This window comes from Pogona vitticeps, chromosome 4, assembly GCF_051106095.1.
Source record: "Pogona vitticeps strain Pit_001003342236 chromosome 4, PviZW2.1, whole genome shotgun sequence".
Taxonomy (NCBI): domain Eukaryota; kingdom Metazoa; phylum Chordata; class Lepidosauria; order Squamata; family Agamidae; genus Pogona; species Pogona vitticeps.
Genome location: NC_135786.1, coordinates 11,648,904 through 11,666,395, shown reverse-complemented (window position 1 = coordinate 11,666,395; position 17,492 = coordinate 11,648,904). Strand labels below are relative to the sequence as shown.

General features: G+C 42.2%; 1 protein-coding gene and 1 pseudogene across 8 annotated transcripts in view; one reads left to right on the top strand and one right to left on the bottom strand.

Annotated features, from left to right (window-relative positions):
• Window positions 1-17,492, top strand: part of CDH4 (cadherin 4) — a 954,442-nt gene that overhangs the window by 634,134 nt on the left and 302,816 nt on the right. For 6 of the 8 annotated variants that reach the window (XM_072996786.2, XM_078392123.1, XM_072996788.2 and 3 more), the window contains one exon: window positions 968-1,144. In XM_072996786.2, coding sequence (XP_072852887.2) covers window positions 968-1,144 — 177 coding nt within the window. The remainder of the gene's footprint in view (window positions 1-967; window positions 1,145-17,492) is intronic. The other 2 variants (XM_072996789.2, XM_072996784.2) reach the window with 1 other exon arrangement.
• Window positions 2,608-2,762, bottom strand: LOC140707141 (U1 spliceosomal RNA; annotated as a pseudogene).

The following is a 17,492-nucleotide window of genomic DNA, read 5'->3' as shown; positions in this document are numbered from 1 at the left end:
TCGGGACATGCGCAGGTGGTCTGAGAGGCCGGTTAACTAAAAATAATAATAAATTTCTAAACATTTAACTTTTTTAGTTAGCCGGCTTGTCAGCTGACCCAGGGCCCTCGGTGCATGACCTCGCCCTCTCAGCTGAAAGGTGTGGACATGTGCAGGAGGCTATGGCATGTGGTGGGGCTCTTAAGATGGCAGAGGCAGGAGGCAACAGGGGCAATGGGAAGTGGGTGGGGGGCAATGGGAAGGAGAGGGCAACTGTGTGGGGGCAGTGAACCAGGAGGTTTGTAAATTGCCCCAAACCCCATTCGTTTGGGAATGTTCGGGTTCTCCAGTTCAGACAAACCCGACCCTATCCGAACTAATAAATTTGCGATTTTGACGAATCTCCTGGTTTGTTTTTTGGCGTTGTCCCCATCTCTAATTTCCAGTTCTCCACATATCCCTCTCCACCATAGTAGCAGATAAAGTCAGTGGCACTTTAAAATTCCAGGCTTAATGCTGCATAATGGCCTTAGACCTACCACTGGTAACGCTGGGGGTGTTTGCTGTTTGTTTCGTTTTGTTCCTGTGATTGATTATATTTATTAGAAATCTGCAGATTTTATCCTCCAAGGGGCTGATAAAGCTTCCTGCAGTCAGTATAATGAAGACAATCTGTCGTGGAAGAAAGCTTGATTGTCTAATGACAGCTCCATACGTCTGTAAAAATGAAGCTGTGGCAAAGATGTCAATAAAAGCACCACACGCTTTAGGAGTGCAGAAATGTTTGCTTCATTGTAATAACAGTATTTTTTTTTTCCCCAGCAGCTCTTTCTTAACCCAGAGGAGACTCAACAGAGCAGCCATCCTAATGAGTTATTTTTCTTAACATGCACTAGAGAGAAAAATGAGGTGGTTTTTTTGGTCTGTGTGTGTTAATGAAGCTGAGCAAAAGCAAAATAATGATTTCCACCCCTCCCTCCCAAATCAGCAGAAAGGAAAAAAGAACATGTCATCGGACCTCACGCAGCTGCCTAGCGACACGCTCTTACCCTGGCGCCATCACCAGAATTCTCATGGGCTCAGGCGGCAAAAGAGAGACTGGGTTATCCCACCAATCAATGTGCCAGAAAATTCGAGAGGACCTTTCCCACAGCAGCTGGTTAGGGTGAGTAGAACCTTTGAATAATTTACACCCGGGATTGATTGTCTGCCTGACTGTGTACAGTGCGCTTCCTGAAGCTTCTTGGTGAATCCTCTCCAGAGAGGAACGGTGTTCTTTGGAAAGTGAGCCTATAAAAAAAAAACCTGATTTCATTTTGGGGAGAGAAAGTGTTTATAATTTCAACATTTTTCTTCGGTGTGAAAGTACAGTTATATGAATACTCTTGTTTCTATGCTGCTTGTTTGTTTGCAGATGTCATATCAAAGCATCAATATAAGTAGTGTCAATTTCCATTACAGTGGTGTTGGGATACCCAAGGTGATGTCACCCTGAGCATCCACTTAACTTGGATCAGGGTGCAAAACTTCAAGTACCACTTCATTCAGGTATACATGGGTCAATATAATGGCAAAAAAATCAAACCGACTCTTCTTGTGCTTGGAGGTACGATTTGGTTCTCAAACACATGAGTTGATACTACAGACCATGGTCTGTAGTATCAGCTCATGTGTTTGAGAACCAAATCATGGCATGTAAGATTATCTGTTGCTGGGGAACCTTGTTTCTGGCATTATGTCATACAGTACTATCAGTGTGCAGACTTATTTAGAAAGTAGATGAGTCCAGAGCCCTGATACAAGGGAAACAGAAGATTATGGCGATGAAGTGGGAGAGAAGGTGGGAAGAAAGCAGGGCAGTTTTTCTGAGCTTAGTATCTGAAGACTTGTGTCAAAGACTTCATAAAAAGAGTGAGTTTAGAGCGGGATTCAAATGTTGTAAAAAAAGTGGGGCCTTGCAGGTGTTTCAGAAGAGGTAGTTTCAAACATAGAATAGCAGAGCTAGAGGAATGAAGATTGTGGGCAAGTGTATCTCAGAATTACTTTTTTGGACTACAATTCCCAGAAATGGACATGCTTCCTTAGACTTCTAGGAATTACCATCTTTAAAAATAATAATAATATTTTCAAGCTTTTGTGAAAGTGGAAGCATGGGGTAGAAAGGCATGGGGTGTGGCAGATAAGTAGCCCCACGCACATTCTGGAACATGGCCATGTATGGTCACTCATTTGTACAGTCATCCTTCTAAGCTAAGGGACATTGACTTAGCAGCGGGAAGTTACATAAACAATTTGTTGAATTGGGAAGTTACATAAACAATGTGTTGAATTTAGAACTTACTGTATTTTTGCTCCATAAGACACACTCCCCCCCAAATAATGGGGGAAGAAAGTATTATGGAACGAATACAGTAAAAAAAGGTTTCAACCACCACCCAGAAGCCTCTCACTGCCATGCTGGGAGGCCTCTGAACTGGCACCAAAGACTGTTTGCTATTTGGACCTCACCATTCTGCACTGCTGGCTTTCCAGGATCCCACCTGGAAAACCAACAAGGCCAACAGGCCTATGGCAGCAGGCAGTGAAAACAGCCAAGGACCAAAGGGGAAAGAGTGATTCTAGAAAGACCAGGAGAAACCACAAACACAGTCCCTCACTTAGGCAGTTAATTGTCCCACATTTGGAGAAATCACAGGGGTCAGCACATCCAAAGTGCAATAGATGAGCCTCACCATGGGAAAACCACTTTGATGATCATGGTATCTCCCCTGCCAGGTATGAGTTGGAATGGCCCCTGAACTTCCTGCCCCTTTCTGTGCCCTGTCCCCCAAAGGCATGGTGACCCCCGGCTGCACCTCCTGATCAGAACAGTGCTGCACAGCCCCAGTCCCGAAAGAGGCCAAGAGAGCTACTCAGTGTTTTGGGGTGCCCCACAGGACCCTCATCAGAGGCTGGATGTTCCTCCCACAATCCTCCAGTGCACAGATATTAGCATGCCTAATATGTGGGGAAGGCAGGGAAAGCGGGGAAATTCAAACTTGCAGTTAGTGAAGAGGCTGCTTGTCTGCTTCTTTGCTAGTCCAAGCAGTTAGAGACCTGGGAGAGAGACCTGGGGCTGCCTGGTATTGTCGTTTTAAAATATAAAATTTAGTTTAAAAGCTGTTTGTTTGGGATTAGTGCTTGGGTGAAAAGGTGCTCCATTTGAGTTGAAACCTGCTTGTGTAGAAACGTGCATACCAGTACTTGCTTTAAAAGCTGCCTGGGAAGTGGTTCAGACCAGGGCCGATCAGCTGTTAGGTGGGGAGAGGGGAGGGGAAAGGAGCAGGAGTGGAGAAGAGCACAAAATGGCTGCCGGCTGCCGGCTGGCTTTTAACTGTTTGGGGCTATTTTTTGTTGTTCTGGGGTCTACCAAGGCACTGTGAAGAGTCAGGCTCAGTCTACAGTACCTGGTAAGTGACTTTCTTTTAAGTTTTTTAAAGTTTTCCCCCCATAAAAATGCATTAATTAATTTTCAATGCATTTCTATGGGAAATTTGGATTCAACTTGCAAACTTTTCAAATAGTTCTGGGCATCTAATAGAGAATGTATTCCCAAAGGGTGTTGCAGCAAGGAAACTAACTGTGCCTCGTGACTTCTAACTGGATTACAGTACCTGCTTCCTGATTTCAGCTGCTATAGTTTGTATTCAGTTTTTTTGGCTCATCAAGAACATTGTTCATGACTTCGTGTGGCTTAACCTGTTGTGCCTTGCATGCTATAAACGTTCAATTATGTCAGAAAATGGAGATTTGGTCTTATGCTGAGCATGTGCTACTGCTGGTGAATGGGATCAGGTTAAGCTTTGTGTTGCTGTTCTTTTGCATAACCTAAAGTAAATAAGGAAAACCAACTGTTAAATAGTTTAATTCCACTATTTATCCTCCACACAACTAAAAGGGACCTCTCAATGCAGTGCCAAATCAGACAAACCATTGCTATCTTAATATAGGCTTGAGCTGTAGCTGGGCAGAGTTGCACAACAATCTCATCTGTCATTGAGACATTTCTATAAGCATGGGGAGGAGGTGGATGAAAGGAAATGTAAAATATAGGTAGAATGGTATAGGTCTTATCACTGGCTGATAATGGTCTATATGTACTTGAATTAAATTTATGGTACACAAATTTATGGTACATAAACTAGAGTACACAAAGCTTTACCTCTCTCCATTTGTTAATGACAATGGTAATGGTTCTTAATGCCACTGTTGACTGCTGTTCACTTTACATGGTTCAAATGTTATTCTGTTATAGTTTATTAAATATTTTATTACATTATTTGGTTCAGAATATATTTTCCCTGTTTTCCTCCTCTAAAAATTATATGCGTCTTAAGGTCAGGTGTGTCTTATGGAGCAAAAAATAGATACTTGTTGAACAGGGAATTCAACCAGGCGCCCTTTAAGCTACCTTCCAAATGTGAAGAGATGGGTGGATGATTTTGGCAGCTAAATGCTAGAGAAATATAAAGGAACCAAGATGAGATTGAGAATGAGAAACACAAATTTTGCTTGTTTTTTCCTCTATTGGTTCCCCAGACTTTGGGGGAATCTGTGCCTTTTGTTTTAGTCTTACAACCTTCTGCTCTCCTGTTGCTTAGCCTCTTCCTTTCCTCGAATGAAAAGCAAGTAACCCACTTCTACCCTTTCCAAGAAAAACATTAAACCAGTTTGGAACCATAAGTAAAACTTTAAAAAATTCTTTAATATTAATGTGTTAGCATTAAGTTAATCACTTTTGCCATCAAAAGGGGAAAGGTATAACTTTAAGTGCTTTAAAAGTACTTAAAAGTAATACTTTAGCGCTTTATCTCCTGTATGGAGAGTTAGTGCAGGGAAAGCGCCCCAGAAAGAGACCACAGCTGCGATACAATGATATCTGCAAGCGGGATCTGAAGGCCTTAGGAATGGACCTCAACAGATGGGAAACCTTGACATATGAGCGTTCAGCCTGAAGGCAGGCGTTGCATCACGGCCTCTCCCAATTTGAAGAGACCCTTGTCCAGCAGGCTGAGGCAAAGAGGCAGTTCTGAAACCAGCAAAACCAGGGAGGTGGATGGGGAAAGATTGCATTTGTCTTCATTGTGGAAGGGATTGTCACTCTCGAATTGGCCTTTTCAGCCACATGATACACTGTTCCAAGTCCTCCATACAGAGCACGTTACCATAGTCTCTTGAGATTGAAAGATGCCTACAGCAGTATCATAAATACACTTTGTGTTCCAGAGTTTTAAATTTTGGTTAAATTCCCTTAGGCTGCGCAGCAGAAGTGCAGGGATTCACTGAGCGGAACAGCTGCTTCCTCAACTTAATCCACCCTCTTTTCACTCATCAACTGGTACTTACAGTGGCAATAACTTATTCTGAGACATTAATAGGAGAAGGAATAAAATGTTTCATTGCTTTCAGTGAACAGATAAACAGCAAACTCAGCAAACATTACTGCATTGCTGCAAAAGACCTCAGCAGACTCACTGACTGCTTCCAACAGTCTGACTGACTCCAACAGACAAAAAAGAGGGGTAAAGAAGCTGAGCAGAGAGGCGGGACTCTCTTTTAATTCAGAGGCAGGAAAAGAATGATTGTTTAGTGCTGGATAGATTGACAGCCACCCCAGACTATAAGGGTTCTTCCCTGTCACACCTGGGAGGGAATTCCTGAGTGACCAAAAAAACACTTTTGAAGGAGCCAAGGATGAATGTGATTTACTAGGGGGTAAATGTTGACAGGTGGCTACCATTCTCCATAAACCCTACTACTTGTTTTACAATGTAAACAATACATTAATAATGCAAATTTAGGGGATTAAATGTTTTCAGGTTTAAATATTAACAACTATCTCCCCCATTTCTAATTAATTAATTTTCAAACTTGACATTCTGTGAGCCCTGCCTGCCCTTACTGCCTCTGCAAGTGATCCCATTTCCATTCTCAACTTCCTTCACATCAGGATAAGAGGTTGAAACAGAACAGAGTTTATTGAACTTGGGAAGGACTGAACAGTAACAGATTTGGAAGGCAAGTGATTTCCTTTAACCTGAGTTTCCAATACTTGAGTCAGTGTCTTTACAATTAGTCTCTGACCTCTTGGTTACTTTCACTAAGGGGAGCCTTCTTAGAGAAATCAGGTGATATCTCCAAACTCTTTGAAGTCTAGAAGAAGAAGAATTTAAGAAGTCTTATGAGTCCTGAGTCCTAACCCTCACCCCCTTCGGATGGCTCCTAACAAGGAGGGTCTATATGGCAGTTGTGAAGACAAATTTGAAGAGGTTGTCCCAGGGTGGTACGAGGAGATTCTTGACTCCAAAGATTCTTCTCTCTGGTGCTATCTCATTGCCTCTTCCTGTTCATATATTGCTTCTTAGAGAAGAATTCCTTTATTTGGAGAAGGGTGGCCAATCAGTCAATCAATCAATTTCTCTTGCGTTCACCCCAATATGATGAGTGATAAGGGACATTCGTTTTTTTTTCTGCTTGACTCCTACCTTGGAGTATTTGTGCTTTACACATTCACCCATGGGGACTCTCAACACCTCCAAGGATCTTCTTTATAGACACAATCCCACTCTTCTAGAGCTTCTGGGTCTCCTTGAGGGGATTGCTCAGCACAACACATCCCTCTACAGTCCTCTTGGTCATTCCCCCATTCCCCTTCATCTGGATCTTCCCTTTGTGATTCATTAATGTTCCCTGGATCTTCCTTCCTCAACTGCTTTCTTGGCCACTTCTTCTCTCCTCGATATACCCCCTCCTCTCTCGTAAGACTTGATTCTTGGGCCTCCTCTTTCTCCCATCCTGCTGGGATTTCTCTTCCTGCTTCTCTCTCTTTCTTATCCTACCCTTTCAGCAGCAAAGTTTGCACTAGGAGTAAATTTAACTCCCTCTCTTTCCTTGACTCCCATGACCGACAAAGCTACATATGCCTCTGTTTGTGTCCCACTTTCCCAGGACTTATGGGCAGTGTCTTGATCTTCATCTGTGTCTTGTCTCAGAGACCCTGAGGCAGGTGATGTGGGGCCTGGGTTAGAGTCTGACAGACCACTGACAGGAGCATCAGTGTCCCTGTCCTCTTTAAGCTCTGACAAGACAGTCAAAATATGCAGTTTGTTATAACCTCCTCCAGTAAGTTTGAATGTTTGGGGTCATTCTGTGACACCACTGTAGTCAGTGAAACACTGGTAAAGTACTGCTACAAATAGACAGCATTTAGTGCCTAGTAGCTCATGAAATATGACAAGAGAAAGTTTGACTATTACAGAATACGTACTGATATGTTTCCTGTCAATACCGATAACAAAATATAAACACATGCCATGGTATTTTCTATCCACTCAGTTTTCCATTTTGGAAGCAAAAAATAAATATTGTTCAAAATGAGGAAAGGAAGAATTAAAAGCCACTGGCAGATGTTTGTGTCAAGTTGTCCCCTGGAAGGAAATTGTAGCATAATTGCAAGAAATTTTAGAAAATAATTGGACAAAATGAGGTGAATCATTTGCATGTCTTCTCAGGAAACAATTGCTTCCCAAGTCCTTTTTAGGATTAAAATGAATGCTGCCATTACCTGCTTCCAAACTGATTAGCCACTGCCTCACTCAGCACATGACACTCAGCAGTGAAATGGGGTTTGTTCATTCCCTTCCAGGAGGAAGCAGCCTTGATAGCATAAATTACATTTGAAATTTTATATTCTTAGCCCACTGTGTTTTCAGGGTAGTGTACAAAATGGAAGGAGGGATATTAGAGTACTAGAAATCAGTTCATTTGGTCTCCTTCCTGCCCTTCATAAGTACACTGGGCAGGAGGCAACCTGGCAAAGCAAATAAGGTTTTCCTCATTCCATTAAAAGGAAGAAAAAGAACATCCAGAATATTTACAGGACTCAGTCTCATAGCTATGAGAGCCCTACACACACCAGAGGCCCAAAATAGTGGTCAAATAAAAACTGGGTTTCCTTCCATCAATTTATTTAGTAACCCCATTCTTTTAAGTTGTTATGGTCATGCTCATGACATGTTGTGAATAATTCCATAAACTAAGAGTAGACAAGTAAGTGTTTTGAACTACAGTTTACTTCCTCCCCTACTAGCATAGCCAATGGTCACTAACTCTGGGAGTTACAAGGAGAAACATCTAGAGAGTACCAGGTTATCTCTCCTTCTTACAAAATCTTTCTTACAAAGCACTGCTGGATAGTGTATTCGTGAAGGCTTTCATGGCCGGGTTCTAATGGTTGTTGTGGGTTTTTTGGGCTCTTTGCACAGAGTGCTATCCTCTGAAGATGCCGGCCACAGAGACTGGTAAAACATAAGGAAGAACAAACTTCAGAACACAGCCAAAGAGCCCGAAAAACTGACGACAACCACTGCTGGATAGCTCAGTAGTCAGTTCTTCACTGTGCCTCCATGACAGGGCTGGACTCGATGATCCATAGAGTCCCTTCCAGTGCTGATTCATGTGTTTGTCCCAACTCTACTTTTGCTCAGTCTGTTTGGACCACCTAAGATCTGTAGACTTGTCTCTTTTTAGATTTAGGCATCCTTCAGTCAACATAGTCGAGAGACTATGTTAACGTGCTCTGTATGGAGGACTTGGAACAACATCTAGTGTGGCTGAGGAGGCCAATTCAAGAGTGACCGTCCCTTCCACACTGAAGACAAATACAGTCCAGCTCCCTGGTTTTGCTGGTTTCCGGACTGCCTCTTTGCCTCGGCCTGCTGAACAAGGGTCTCTTCAAATTGGGAGAGGCCGTGATGCACTGCCTGCCTCCAGGCTGAACACTCAGATGTCAAGGTTGAGGTCCATTCCTAAGGTCTTCAGATCCTGCTTGCAGAGTTGTCTCTATAACAATCTTTAATCGTCAGTTGCAGCTTGGTGGGCATTATGGCTTTAAATCCAGACTTGGTTCTTTCTCACCTATTAAACAAGAAAGCACACAAATTGTTCTACTTAATTTTTAGTGGGTGTTGGAAAGAATTTGAACCCTTATTTTTGTGTCTTTCTGTAAAGGAGTGAAATGTAAAACCTGTAACAGCTTGCTTCGTACAGAGACAAATGAGTAAAGGGAGGAGAATGGCCTTTGATTATTTGCGTCTTTCTGTGTGGTCAAGCCCGTCTCCTTGTGCGTGCTGTGAAGGCCTACACTTGGGTTCACAAGGGAAAAATACACTAGAGACAGTTCATGCATAGAACTGATGGGACAGCTCAGTAGTTTAGGTCTGTGGCTGGGGAGCCAGAGGTTGGGAGTTCAATTCCCCACTGTGCCACTTTGACAGGGGCTGGACCCAATGTTCCATAGAGCCCCTTCTAGCTCTGCAGATCTGAGATGATGATGGTGATGATGATTATGATGACAATTGCAGAAGACTATAGAGAATATTTGGGTCATCACACTCATGTTGAACAATTCCCAGGAGAATTTCTAGTTCCTGTTTTCAAAGCACCTGCCCTGGCTGTAATTAAGAAAGAATATTCTTTGGGAGAAAATCTAAAGCAACCATATTTCCCAACAGATGTGGAAACCAAGAGGGGTTCTATGCTGCCATTTCATCTTTTTTCCCCCTGACATTTTGAAATCAGCACCCCTATAGCTGTTTTCTTACCCACAGGAGAAAAGAAACAGGGGGTATGCATTCTCTTTCCCCAGAGATGGATGTATTCTTCTCCCCTCAACAAGGCTGGGGTTGGGGGCACTGGACATCTGTATAAGTTCAAAATCCATGTATAACTCTTATGTCCTCAAAACATAACTACAAAGCATAAACAGTTGATTCTCTCACACACATACTCTTCCATAGCATTGACTATCCTTTCCATATAGTACTGTGTGTAAAAGAGCCTTAAAGATATTTATGACCCCCTGATCTTGAGGCTGAATCAGATGTTGTTTTGGGGGGCAAGTTGAGCACTTTGACCCTTTCAGTGTTGAACTCATGGGGTTCTGGGTGGCCAGGGGCCCAGGATTGATTGATTGGTTGATTGATTGATTGGAAAAAATTGCAAAGCTGTGCAGTTCAGACCTGTGCAATCCAAAGAAGTGTATTTGGACAATTGGTTATGAGCAGACAGGGGCAGGAAGAGACAAGGTCAAGCAGCTTCACTATAACCATCAGATTTTGAATGCCACCTTCCCATCACTGCTCTTCCTTGGAAAGAATATCTTGGCAAGAAGGATCACAAAGTAACCATCACCTTGTGTGCTTTGCCCCTAAAATGCCAATCTCTTTCCTCTATCAATAGGAGAAAACCTGAGCACCCTACGGTGTATCTCTGCCTGTCACAGGCATGAATGACATCACAAGCTGTGGCAGGTTGCCAACAATTAATTGATGACTTCTATTATTTGGGATCCTGGGGTCGGGATATGTGTAAAATGGATTGAGCCAACGAAAGAAGCCACAGCCTGGGGTCTGCAAGACCTAAGCAGAGCTGTTAATCAGATGGTCTCTTGGAGATCATTAATTCATAGCTCATCACAACAAAAATAAAAAACAACATATGTATATCCTACACTTTCTTCCCACTGAGACGTGTGGTGAAAATAATAATGCAGAAAAGCTCCTGGCCTATCTTTTAACCTTCTGGTTTTCATACACGCTGAATGAAGGGCAGGCAGTGAGAAGTTCCCTCCGTGAGGATCACTAACAACTCAAGTGATCCAGCCTTTTAAAGTATGTCTCGATATGTTCTTGCTGCAGCTGGCTGGGTCCCGTTTCCATTTCCTGTTAATAGGTCAAGCTCATTCCAAATTCATGGGCAAATCTTTTTTTGGCTCCTACCCCCTCCTCCAGCTTTTTTATTGTGAAGACGGAAAGTTCCATTTTATGGGAAGTTGATTAGCAGCTTGTCAGTATTTTTAGTGAGGCTGCGGGTGAATAAAGTTTCAATCTCTGCCAAGGTGAATAAAGCTGCACGGGACTGCATTCACTTGGAGTACAACCCCTTTCCCGTTCTACTGGGATGAGCTGTAATTCTGTTCATTAAAGCATTTCATTCTCGGGGAAATATGGTAAATGAAACAAGCAGTGGCATGTTATTCTTGCAAATGTATTCACCCCCCCTTCTGTTGCAATCTCTCTTCATCCCATGAATTTGCTGCTCAGTTTCAATGACTATGTGGGCTTGATTAATCAGCCTTTATGTATACTATTCAGCAGAACCTAATACCATTTTCAAGCATTATGCTCAGGTTATATGACTACACATGGTGGGGAGGGACATTGTACCAGAACATGTTGCAGAGTTTTGAGTTTTTTGGTTAAAATTCCCTTAGGCTACGCAGCAGACATGCAGGGATTCACAGAGCAGAATAGCTTCAAATTCTCCAGTTCAGTCCACCCCCCTTTTACTCATCAACTGGCACTTACAGTCTCAGTCACTCACTCTGAGATATTAGTTGGGGGTAAATTTAAATGTTTTGCTTACTCACAGTTGTGAATAGATCACACTGCAAATGGGTAAAATCATGACAGCATGCCAGGCCCCAACAGACCCACGAGAGGGAAAAGATTTAGCAGAGAGATGTCATTCTCTTTGAATGAGTGCCAGGGAAGGAACTTAGTACTGTGAGCGATTGGCAGTCATCCGTGCCAGAAAGGTGGCCTCCTAGCCACACCTTCTCTAGAACCATGTGAAGTTGCTTCTCTGATCTATGTGTACTCAGTATAACACAAGTGGCCTATGGTCTGGGAAAATTTCAGGGTGAACTACTCTCCCATTCAGATGATGGGCTACCTGTGATACAGAATAGAGTTTCACTAAATTCCTTGTTCTCATCGCTTTAAGCGAATACAATGGCATACTCAAGAAGGAATTTTGAAAACCCACGAGATTCCTCATCTCTCATCAGAGTGAGAGGGTTTTTTCCCCTTTCAAGGTTTTTGTTGTTTGTGAAAAATGCCTCTAGCGCCCTTTGAGATGCAAAGTATCCAAACACATGCACGCACGCACATACGCACAGAAGGAGCACAGAAAGATTAGCTGATTTGTAAGAAAGAAAGAAAGAAACCATCCAGTGCTTCAAATTCACAAACAAAGGTGATGTTGTCCTCAACGTGGTCAATTGACGGGATGCAGGCAATGAATAATTTGCCGCAAAGATGGCATTTTTGTGCAAAGGACAATTTTATGCAAGAGATGATTGTCAGCAGTAGAAGAAATCAGAAGAAGACTGGGACTTGAAAGGGTAGCAAATAAGGAAATAAAAAGATCTCAAAATGTATGCAGGCGCAGCTTGAAATCAAGCCCAAAATCGTCATCGCTGTGTTACTCCTAAGTACAGTAACACTTTTGAATTTGAAACCTGGACAGTAAAGAAAGGCAACGGGGGAAAAAAATCAACTCCTTTGACATGTGGGGCTGGAGGAGAACTTTATATCCTTTGGTTACACCGTCGATAATGTGACCAGGTGTGCCCTTACATGTGTGATATTTTTCAGTGAGATTTTGGGCAATATTTGAACACAAATTAAAGGCAATTTGAAAAGCACATCACAAAAAAAAAAAGGGAAAGGAAAGGAAAGCATTATCCATGAAAGACCCTTCTGAAACAGCCAGCTGTCAAAAGCCTAACAATAAAAAGTCTGTTATAGAGGGCTGCCTCAGCTTCTTGTTGGTAGTGTGTGCTTGTAAAAAAAAAAATAGAAAGAATAGAAACATAAAGCTTATGATGGTGGAGTGTTGCACCATTGTAAGCAGATAATAAAAGCACTACTAACTGAAGCTTCTGCTAAAGCTCTTATTGCCCCTTCAGAGAATGGAAATGACTTTGACTGAGAATGGAAATGACTTTTACTGAGGCTGTTTTGCAAGTGAACTATTTTGCTTTCATCCTTCCTGCTAGTGAGCTACTAGGTTTGGCCAGTATGTGAACCCACTAGCAATCCTTCAGTATCCACCGAGAGAATGAAAAAAGGTGGCATGGACTTTGAGAACTTTGTAGTCCTTCAAAATGAGTTTCTAGTCCTCAGGAGTGACCGATGAAAAACTGAGCCAGAATATAGATAGTTTGAGATGTTCAAAACTAGGGTTCTTCCTACCTGGTTAATTTAGGGAAATGAGGCAGAGAAGAGCAATGTAGAAAACATAGCCCTGGCTTCAACCCAAGCCCAACAGCTGCAGATAAGGGCCACAGCAATAAGTGCCACTAGAAAACCTCATAGCTAAAGCTGAGCTTGACTTCATCGTTGAGGCAAAACAAAACTCAAACATGGCATCCTGGAAAATATCGTAAATAGGACAGGATTTCCCAACAACGCTCCAGTTGCGTGTCATCAAGTTGCTTCCAACGCATGGTAACCCTAATAGGCTATTTGAAGTATGTGAGTTGTTCAAAGTGTAGTTTGCCATTACTGCTTTCAGTGAGTTTCTATGGCTGAGTAGGGATTCAAACCCAGACTGCCTGAGGCTTAGTCCAGGATTCTGTCTGCTACACCACACAGGCCTAATGTCCCCAAGCCAATTTCTCTTCTCCAACAAGTAATGGCGCCTGCACCATTTTTCATACCTCCTGGGCTAAAGTCACTGAAACAAGTGGATATGCAGGGGGTTTTAATATAAATGTAGGACTGTTTTTTCAAATTAAATAATACTGTTAAAAGCACCTGCATGTATCTTGTGTGCAAGGTAGGTCTGCTGTTGCTATGGATGCTAGTAAAAGCTTTTCACAAATTAATGGCCAATTAAGAAAAATCAACTGTCCAGAATACCTGTTTTTTTTTTTTCCATGTACACATCAGCATTGTTTGTTGCCCCACTCCCTCTTCAAGCTAATGGACAATTAAGAAAAAATACTGGAATAGAAATACTGGAATAGGAAAGGACTGGAATAGAAATCAACCTCCTTTTTTAGTATTTGTATACTTCCTATTTTCAGCTTTGAATGTTGTCTTTTAATGATGATGATAGCCACCTTGGCTCTTTCGTAAGGAGAAAGGTGGGGTAAAATTAAATAATAATAAAAATACAGACAGACAGACAGCTACTCTGGTACTATATTAAATAACTGAAATTTCTTATTTTTGCATCCTGCAGAATCCTTGCATTTGTAGTTTGGTGAGGCATTTAGAATTCCTGTTCAGGGAAGTGCACCAGAACTCTCAAGTCCTGGTAATGAATAATAATTACGTGCCGCCAGGTTGATCCTGACTTACGTTGACCCCTTTCAAAGGCTTTCTCAGTATAGAGGACTCGGAAGTGGTTTACCAGTTCCTTTTCCTGGGTGCAGTCTGGGATTGCGCAGCTTGTCCAAGGCTATACAGGCTGGCTTTTCTTGAAGGCACAGTGAGGACTCAAACTCAACGCCCCCTTTCTTCACAACCAGATGCTCCGTTTCACTGAACTGTTCAGCTGGCCTAAGTTCTAGTACCTCAACAAACCACAGATCCCAGGATAATAAATAGCTTATCCTAGTATAAACCCTAGGATTCTTTGGGGGGGGAGCAATGATAGTCAGTGGTACCAAACTGCAATACCTATGCACTGTGCAGGCGTGCTTTCGAAGTGGTGTCCGATTGTCTTGGGTAATGAATTGTCCTGAGGAGCTAGCGTAGCCTGGCTTTGTTTCCTTCCGCTCAGTGACAGCTTTTAAACAGATCTTCTCTGGCCAGAAGATGGAATTGTGGAAGATTTTTTAGAGGTCCAGAGCAAAACATTTGCCACTCCCCTGCCAGTGTTTTCTCTAACTTTGCTCTCCTGAGTTAAAAATCACCCAGGCTCAAATCTAGCCCTTCTATTAGACAGGGTGAGACAATACACCTCAAGGGGTGGAATGTTGTCACTTGTTACAATGATAGCACATTGCCGATATTGTAGTTTATGATTTCACTTTATTTTATTATACCACTAAGGGGAACCATTTGTATTTTCTGCCTCGGGCACCAAAAAGTTATTTAGGACATTTTCCACTGACAAAAGCTGATGATGGGAATTGATGGCAACTCATCACATCGCATCACAGTGGCAACTCCGTCCCTAAAAGAAGCAAGACGGGCCTTCTGCCAGTTCCACCGCCTCCCTCCTTCTCTTATTCCAGATATGGACCCGAGAGAGAGCAGGGAAATGAGTTGTACGTAGATGGTTTGAATGCTCCACAGAGTTTTGTGTGCATGGTGGTTGATGTGAGTGCAAGTATGTTCTTCAAGCATGCTCATGTGCAGTATGGATTAAAGCATGGCTATCTTTGGAACAAGCACAGAGAAGTTCCTTATTCCTACTTTTATCTTTAAAGTACATCTACAGTATACTGCATAGGTATAGCAATCTGATATACCACTCTACCTCCCACAGTATCATCCTCCAGAATCCCGGGATCTGGAGTCTGTTGAAGTACTCCGGATTCTTAGCTTTGGTAGTGCAGAGGAATCCAAGCACCTCACCAAACTAGAGCTCCTAAGATTCCATAGGACAGAATTGTGGTATTTAAACTGATAAAACATTTTAAACAGTCATTGAAAATGTGGCTTTTCAAACAGGGCTTCCCGGACCTTATAGCATCTTAACACAGAGGCTGTTTCAGCGTTTATATTGTCAGTTCTGCCCCTTGTCTTCATACTATTTTAATTATTTCTACTTAATTTTATTTTGATTTGTGTATGTGTTTCATTTTGATTTCTATAGTTATTACATTTACTGTTTTTAAATTGTTGTTTATTATGTTTATTATGTTAAGAGGGATGTGGTGGCGCTGCGGGCTAAACCGCAGAAGCCTCTGCGCTGCAGGGTCAGAGGACCAGCAGTCGTAAGATCGAATCCACGCGACGGAGTGCCCGTCGCTTGTCCCAGCTCCTGCCAGCCTAGCAGTTCTAAAGCATGCAAATGCGAGTAGATAAATATGTTATAATGTTTATGTTATAATGTTGTAAGCCACACAGAATGTCCTCAGCAGCCAGGTGGGCAGTATAAAAGTCAACTAACTAACTAACTAACTAACTAACTAACTAACTAACTAACTAACTAACTAACTAAATAAATAAATAAATAAATAAATAAATAAATAAATAAATAAATAAATTTTATTTATTTAACTTATACAGTATGTCGCCCACACTACCCGAAGGTCTCTGGGCGGCTTACAGCCATAATAAATAAATAAATAAATAAATAAATAAATAAATAAATAAATAAATAAATAAATAAATAAATAAATAAATAAATAAATAAATAAATAAATAATAAAACTTTGCAGAGTGATGCACTCTTAGTGAGAGAAGAACCTCAGTTCCAAGGCTTCTGGGCATCCTTGTGTTGTGCTGTGTGGAAATGAGACTTCAAAACTGCATTTAGGAACTTCTGCCATTTTCTTTACAAGGTCTAAAGCAGGGGCAACTCTCTGCTTATTTTTCTCTTTAGGGGGAGCAAAAAAACCTGAACAGTTTTCTCTCCTTTAGACAGGATTAGAAGGGCAGAAGCCTACTATGTTACACCATCATGTGTTATTACATTTCCCCCAAGCTGTCCATTGTCTACCTGGCATTTTGCAACGTGCACAAAAATGGACAGTCAGTCACATGGCTGAGAGGGAAACGGGAAAGCCCTTGCCCACTTGTCCTTATGTGCACCTTTCTTCAAAGTAGGACTTTGCCCTCCAAATGTTTGTGCGTCCTTTGCATTTTGGAACCCTGTTTTTAACCAGTTTGCAAAAAAAAAAAAAAAAAAAAAAACAGATGGTATGAAAATGTACTTTCTAAGAAATGCCTTGTCTTGTATGCAAAACCCCTTGTACGTTGTGCAAAAGACAAGTTGCTAATATTCGCAGAAGTGTTGGTCTGTTCGCTCTCACTCAGGAGCAACAAAAATTAATTTAAAAAAATTAAGGGACTTTGGTATGTTGACACTCCTCCTCCCCTGAGGATGTGAAACGTTGCAAATATTCATAATGTGAAGGTCTTGGCTGGGTGGGTAACCCCCTATTCAGAGCACAGACAATATATAGGTTGAAGACTTAAATTACAGTTAGAGATGGGCACAAACTGGCTCATCCCAGTTCATCCCAGTTCATAAAGGTGGAAGCGCAGTTGCTACTGCTCCCCTCACCTGCTTCCTCAATCGATCAGCCACTCACCAGGTCCACCTTCTTTGCTTTTCCCACCTCCTCGGCTAATCTCCCAGTCATGAGCAAGAGCACAGAGTTCTCTGCCCCGCCCTTTTGTCTGAGTGGCAAATCAGCCAAGTGGGCGGGCCAGAGAAGCCTGAGCTGCTGCCAGGACTGGAAGATCAGTTGAGATGATGCTGGAAGCTAGGGCACTGAGCCTGGTGAGTGGCTGATTGAGCCAGAGATGGTGGGGAAAGAAAGCAGCAGCCCCTGCACTGCAGCCTTTACGAACTCTGACGAACTGGATAGTGCCCATCTCTAAATAAAATACCCACAATTTTGTGGTGGTCAGCTGTGAAGACAAAACTGCAAATATTTGTTTGACCAAGCATTTTGCATGGTGAACTTTACTGCACTGTTGAGTTACAACAGGATCCTGCCATGC